This window comes from Carex rostrata, chromosome 12, assembly GCF_964058835.1.
Source record: "Carex rostrata chromosome 12, lpCarRost1.2, whole genome shotgun sequence".
Lineage (NCBI taxonomy): Eukaryota > Viridiplantae > Streptophyta > Magnoliopsida > Poales > Cyperaceae > Carex > Carex rostrata.
Window position 1 is genome coordinate 12655521 of NC_135929.1, and position 6230 is coordinate 12661750.

Below are 6230 nucleotides of genomic sequence, written 5' to 3' on the forward strand. Positions count from 1 at the left end.
CAGATACAGTCGGATATTATCCAATCAGTTTGCACCCCTATTTCTTATCCCTAGCTTCAAAATTAATTTCTGACTTTTATTGTATGTAAATATAGTAATCTATAATTCCTCAACTTGTAGGTACGATTTATTATATAAAATTGAGAGTGCCCGGATTAGTTCCAATTAAAAGAAACAAAACAATTGGGGGATCCGTATGTAGTATTGTCTTATTGATTAATACACAAACAATTGTCAATTGTTTTAAGACAAGACACCACTTGTAAAGTTTAGTAGACTTTTTAACCAACTGGGCTAGCTGTTTTTGAATTTATCTAATTAATATGTAATTCACTTAAGATCACTCTTACTTTCCCTGTATAAAAAGCTCATAGATAGATTGATTCCTCCACCCTACATCACCACACAAACCACCAAGAAGCCAAGAACTCAATTGAGCAGAAAGCCATGGACCAACCTGGCACATTTTGGCCCGATTTTCCGGCCGACTTGCTCGAGGCTGTGATGACTACTTTGCCGACAATTGACTTGCTCTCCGCATCATGTGTGTCCCATGACTGGCTCCATGCTGTCCGCTCCTCTCTGCACACTCAGCCCCGTCTCTTCCCATGGCTCATCCTACGCTGTCTCCCCTATCCCACTGACTCAAATCACTCCATTCACGCCTTAGACCCATACTCCCAGACTTGGCTGTCTGTACCCTCTCGCAACAATTCAACAGTAAAACAATCATTGCTCACCCCGTACTTCCTCCACGGTTCCACCCGGGACCTATTGTACAAACTAACCCTCTCTCAGATGGTGATATCTAAAGATCCATTTGGGTGTTCAATTAAGATGGAGGCCAAGGGGCCGAAAGTATGGAGGCAAGATCCGGTCGTGGTGGAGGTGGGTCAGTGGGTAGTGGTGGTAGGTGGCGGGACAGATTTTGATGAGGAAGAGGAAGAAGGGGCAGTAGAGGTTTATAATAAGCAAACCGGCACATGGGAATTGGCCGAGCCAATGCCAACTATGTTCGAAGGATCAACATATGCCACATGGCTCTCTGTTGCCGTTTCGGATAAGCGACTCTACATGATCGAGAAGAACACCGGTTGTGTTAGTCAGTTTGATCCAGAGAGTAAAACATGGGTGGTCACCCGTCAGTTGAAGCCCAACCTATCGGTCTTGAAATGGTCTATCGGGATTGTCGGCAAGGAGAGATTGCTATTAGTTGGAGCCGGGAAAGACGGAGGAATGATGAAGGTAAGAACTTGGGAGGTTGACGGGGACACTTTACAGGTGATCAGTAACAATCCAGAGGAAATGCCGACGGAGATGGTGGATCGGTTGTTTCCTAATTTCAACAGTCTGCATGAAGACAGGCAGGCGATTTGTTCGGTGGAGGTGCGTGGGACGGAGCGTGGTGGCTACATGTTTGACCCGGCGAACATGAAAAACGGCGTGGTGATGTACCAGTTGTCAATGGAGGAGGAAGGAAGAAGAGTGTGGAGGTGGGAATGGGTTCCAGCTCCAGCCACCGTTGGATGTAACATGATGGAGAGGATATCCGTTGGATGCTCTCCAGTGACTTTGCATGAAGTTGCTCGTTGTTTAATATAACCAACTTGTTACTCCGCGCGCATTCAGTGAATTAGTTCTTGATTGTGAGTTCCTTTTTTTTTTTTGTTGAAAGATAGCGCCTTAGGCAAAGTTCTTGATTGTGAGTTGCAATGAGATATATATGTTATATATGTACAGGGTTACCCTTTTTCTGGTATGTTACTTGTTGGTTGATCTTTCATTAGTTCGATATATTTGAATATGATCGGTGCTATACATTATTTTGTATGAATTATATTGTTTCATAATGAAATAGGTGAAAATTTACTTTTGTCAAATATATATCTCTTCCTTATTAAGAAGCTTAATGTCTAGATCCTGTAATGATTGTGATTAAAAGTTGAATTTTAGCTTTTCAATTACATAACTTATCTTTTTTTTTATTAAAACTTTTTTCTTATGCGTAGAAGTTTGTATTTAGTTAAATATTATCCGCTACACATAATGCCATACTTACTGCGCACCATATGTTGTATTTTCTCTGATCGAATCAACGAAGAGATCATCTCTCTCGATTTTTCTCTCTTCCCATAATAAATTCAAATCTCTCTGTGGCCGCCATGGCTGCTTCTTCGATTCCTCCAGCGACTCCTCTTCTGGCGAGTCATCTCGGGAGGAGGTGCCGCCACAAGGACTCCTCACTCAGGACGCGCAAGGATCAACGCTGAGGGATGAAGCACCGCCACCTCCTTCGCCGCCATAGATCTGAAGACGAAGAATCCCAAGCTTCCTATACTGATCCGAGAATGCTCCGGTGTGGAGCCTTAGATCTAGGCACGATACGGTACTCCCTCCTACATCCCAGTAGCATCCAACACCGAACCGGTTTCAGTTGGTACCACCATTTACCAGTCCTACTTGTATACATATCAGACCCTCATTTCAGCGTCGAGTTTCAGCCTCTGTGCCTTGTTTCTTTCCACTGTACCTCTTTTGTTTTATCATTTCTATACCCTCTGAACTAACATACTATAACTCCATTGTGACTGAACCTGATCCACTAAATCCTCAATATCTTTCTCTGAATCTCTGAAAATTCTGCAACACCTTTCTCTCCATAAAACAAATTGTGAGATTAACAAAATTGATCTTTCTTTCCTTGTATACCTCTTGCTGGTTAGTGCAGATATGGCATCCATGTTGATAATATCAGAGATTCTCGGTAATCTGACAAGACAATCATTGAACAAGACATTGAACAAGTGTTTTGTTGTCTCGGAATCATTCTTGCACATAACACATCGATTGACAAGACACCACCCCCTTCTATTTAAATTATCAATTGTGAGAATTCTATTAATTAATAGTAGCCAAGCAAAAACCTTCACTCTGGGTGGTGCCATTAATTTCCAGATTTTGCTATTATGTGTTATCACTCTATGCTCTTTCATCATACCAAAATATGCCGTTTTTACAGAAAAGACCCCTGTTACTTCCAATTTCCACACAACATCATCATGCTGGTTTTGTACCAGCTGAACAGTTTGCAAAATTTGTTGTTGCAAATTTTCCCTTTCCATTACAGTAAGCTAAAAGGTTGAATTTGCATTACCTCCGACAATGTGATAAGTGGATCAATGCTGTAAGTAAACAAAATTGGAAATCTAAGTTTGAGAATTCCAAATCCCCATTCATGAAGCCAATTTAAATAAATTGCAACTGCAACTTTTGTTTTTGCAGAGATTTTAAATTTGTTGAACTTCCATAAATAGATTGGAGTTCAAAACTTAAATTATTGGATTTTTGTTTGTTTGATAATTTGCTTCTCAATTTGTTTTGAAACTAAGATGGATCGAAACAGTGGAGGAGATGGCTAAGGTGGTAAAATGGATCAAAACGGTGGAGGTAAGATTAGGAGCCCTGACTATTGTGATTGATTCATTTATTGCTATTTCAGGTTGAATTAGATTTTGGCTTTGATTCCCTGTCATGGCATCGCCTTGGTGGGGTCGGCCCGGTTGGGTCTGGTTCCTTCATCATTTTTTGGAGCCCAAAAAACGATGGTTCATGGTTTGTCAGTGTGCTGCTATGGCCGAGGCTGGCAGAGCAGGATGTAGAGAGAGTGTTTAAGCCAGTCACAACAGAGAGTGAGTTTTGTGACGGCACTGACAAGCCGGTTGTGATATTGGAGTTAGCATTGCAAAGGTTGTTCACGGTACTTCAACTTTGTTGCAAGCTGTTATCTTTGATTCTTTGCCAAGGCTATTGTTCTTGATCTCTTGAAATTAAAAGATTTTTATTCAATATAGAGACAATCTTAATTTTATAATGTAGAGGGTTTATCTGGGTAATAATAATATGCAATATTGGTTTGACCGGGGTGATTATTGTTCTGATCTTTATTTTTATTTTTTTCTTTCTGTTGCTGTTTCTTTTGACTTTGGGACAAAACAAAGAAAAATTCTTCTCATTTTTTGTATTTTCTGACCTTTTTATTTATAATTTGGATTTAGAATGAATTTATTTTAATATTATTTATAGATATTGTTCAATGATTATTTTTTTCTATTAAGTATATCATTTTGTATGATATTTTTTTTATTCTCTTATAATATGTCTCTGTTGTAACGCATGGGCACTACACTAGTATATATATATAGAGAGAGAGAGATGAGCTACAGTACATTGCAATGTATAACCTTCTTTGTACATTGCCCTATAAATCACGTGATTTAAAGTTCAAATAACCGATCCAAACCGTTCATCTTATATCCATATTAATATGTATTTGGAGATCAAATTTTACATTTTTTGGAATTTTTTTACTATTTGTTTAGATTTATTGAAAATCGTTATTTTTTTATGGTCCAGATTTGTCTGAAAACAGCGATTTTCAATAAATCTAAACAAATAGTAAAAAAAATTCTAAAAAAATGTAAAATTTGGTCTCCAAACACATATTAATGTGGATATAAGATGAATGGTTTGAATCGGTTATTTGAACTTTGAATCACGTAATTTATAGGGCAATGTACAAAGAAGGCTATACATTGCAATGTACTGTAGCTCATCTCTCTCTCTATATATATATAATATATAGGGTTATTTAAAATATAATCAATTTGGCCAGAGTCCGGATTCAATGATATTATTCCATTTTTGAGTTAATTTGTACAACATCAAATCAGTCCTCACCGGAAATTGCGAAGTAATTAATTGTAATATATAAGAAATGAACAATTTTAAAATTGAGAAAAGGTTTCCGTCCATCATGTTTTGTCCACCATCTGTCCACAATTAATAAATTTTATCCAATTCTAATGGATTTTAACGGTCCAACAACTACTTAATCAACCTCCCTTTCTTCATTAAGGCGATTTAATCACCAAATTCTTAACGATTTTCTAAATCGTCTCCTCTTTCTATATTTGCTCTCTCTCTCCTGTTAGCAAGATTCTAAATCAGAGCTCCCTTTCTCAGTCCTCACTCAAGCTATCTTTAATGACGGATATGATTATCGAGCTACCATGGCCCGATCCCCAAACTGATGGGCGTCGCTCTTCTCTTTATTGTTCTCCATCTCGATCTCCCTCGATCGAACAAACCCCGTCCCCAAATTCTACCTCCTCTCGGTGCACACTGTCAAACTTTCATTGTCTACTGCCGGAGACATAATGAGTCTTGGCAAAGCGATCTACTCCATTGGATTCATGATTAGGAAGACAGATCAGGCCATCAGTCGGCTCGGATGTCGCTTCTAGCTATCTACTCTCTTGTGACCTAATTTCACTTCCCAGTCGGAGGTCCTTGAGTGGCAGCAGCTAATCGGCGGACAGAGCTACAATCCTCGCGTGGTGATCATCGATGTTAGGTACAAGATCTCAAAATCCTAGTTATACACGGTGCACAATGTGAAGAGAGAATTAGAAGGAAAGTCCTATGTTGGAGTTGTGCAACACAACTCCAAAATGCCATCACAGTCTCGTTTAAATTAGTCGGTCAACTTCTAAAGTTTGCAAATGCTCTTGACAAATGCCTTCACAGATATATTTGTGTAGTGAATATTATGGTTGTGTTGAACAAATGCTCTTGAATTGTCGTTTTTTGTTGAATAATGATGTATTACAGTTTGCAATTGTTATCTTTGTAGTTAACATTTGTCAGTTTACAATATTTAAGTATTATAGTTTTTATTTTTTCACTTTTTATTTTTGATGTTCTGGATGTTGTATATATTCAATTGGTTTATAGTTTACATCCACCAGTTTTACAGTATTAGCATTTTATAGTTTATACATTTTGCTTTTTATAGTTTAAGTTGACAGTTTTACAGTATTGAAATTTTATATTTTTTACATTTTGTTTTATCATTTTCATATGTTAATTTTACATTATTGAAATTTTATAGTTTGTAAGTTTTGCTTTTATAGTTTAAGTTGATAGTTTTACAGTATTGAAATTTTGCACTTTTTACATTTTGTTTTATCATTTTCAACTGCTAATTTAACATTATTGAAATTTTATAGTTTGTGTGTTTTATTTTTATAGTTTAAAGGTGACAGTTTTACAGTATTTAAATTTTATAGTTTGTATGTTTTGTTTTATAGTTTTCATCTGTCAATTTTGCATGATTGCAATTTTATAGTTTGTATATTTTATTTTTATAGTTTAAAGGTGACAATTTTACA

The 6230-nt window shown here is 37.1% G+C and overlaps 1 protein-coding gene across 1 annotated transcript; it reads left to right on the plus strand.

Annotated features, from left to right (window-relative positions):
* Window positions 1-304: 304 nt before the first annotated feature.
* LOC144563512 (F-box/kelch-repeat protein At1g23390-like) lies at window positions 305-1759 on the plus strand. The gene has a single exon (XM_078312996.1). The coding sequence runs from the start codon at window positions 448-450 to the stop codon at window positions 1600-1602; it is 1155 nt and encodes a 384-aa protein (XP_078169122.1). The 5' UTR covers window positions 305-447; the 3' UTR covers window positions 1603-1759.
* The last annotated feature ends 4471 nt before the right edge of the window (window positions 1760-6230 follow it).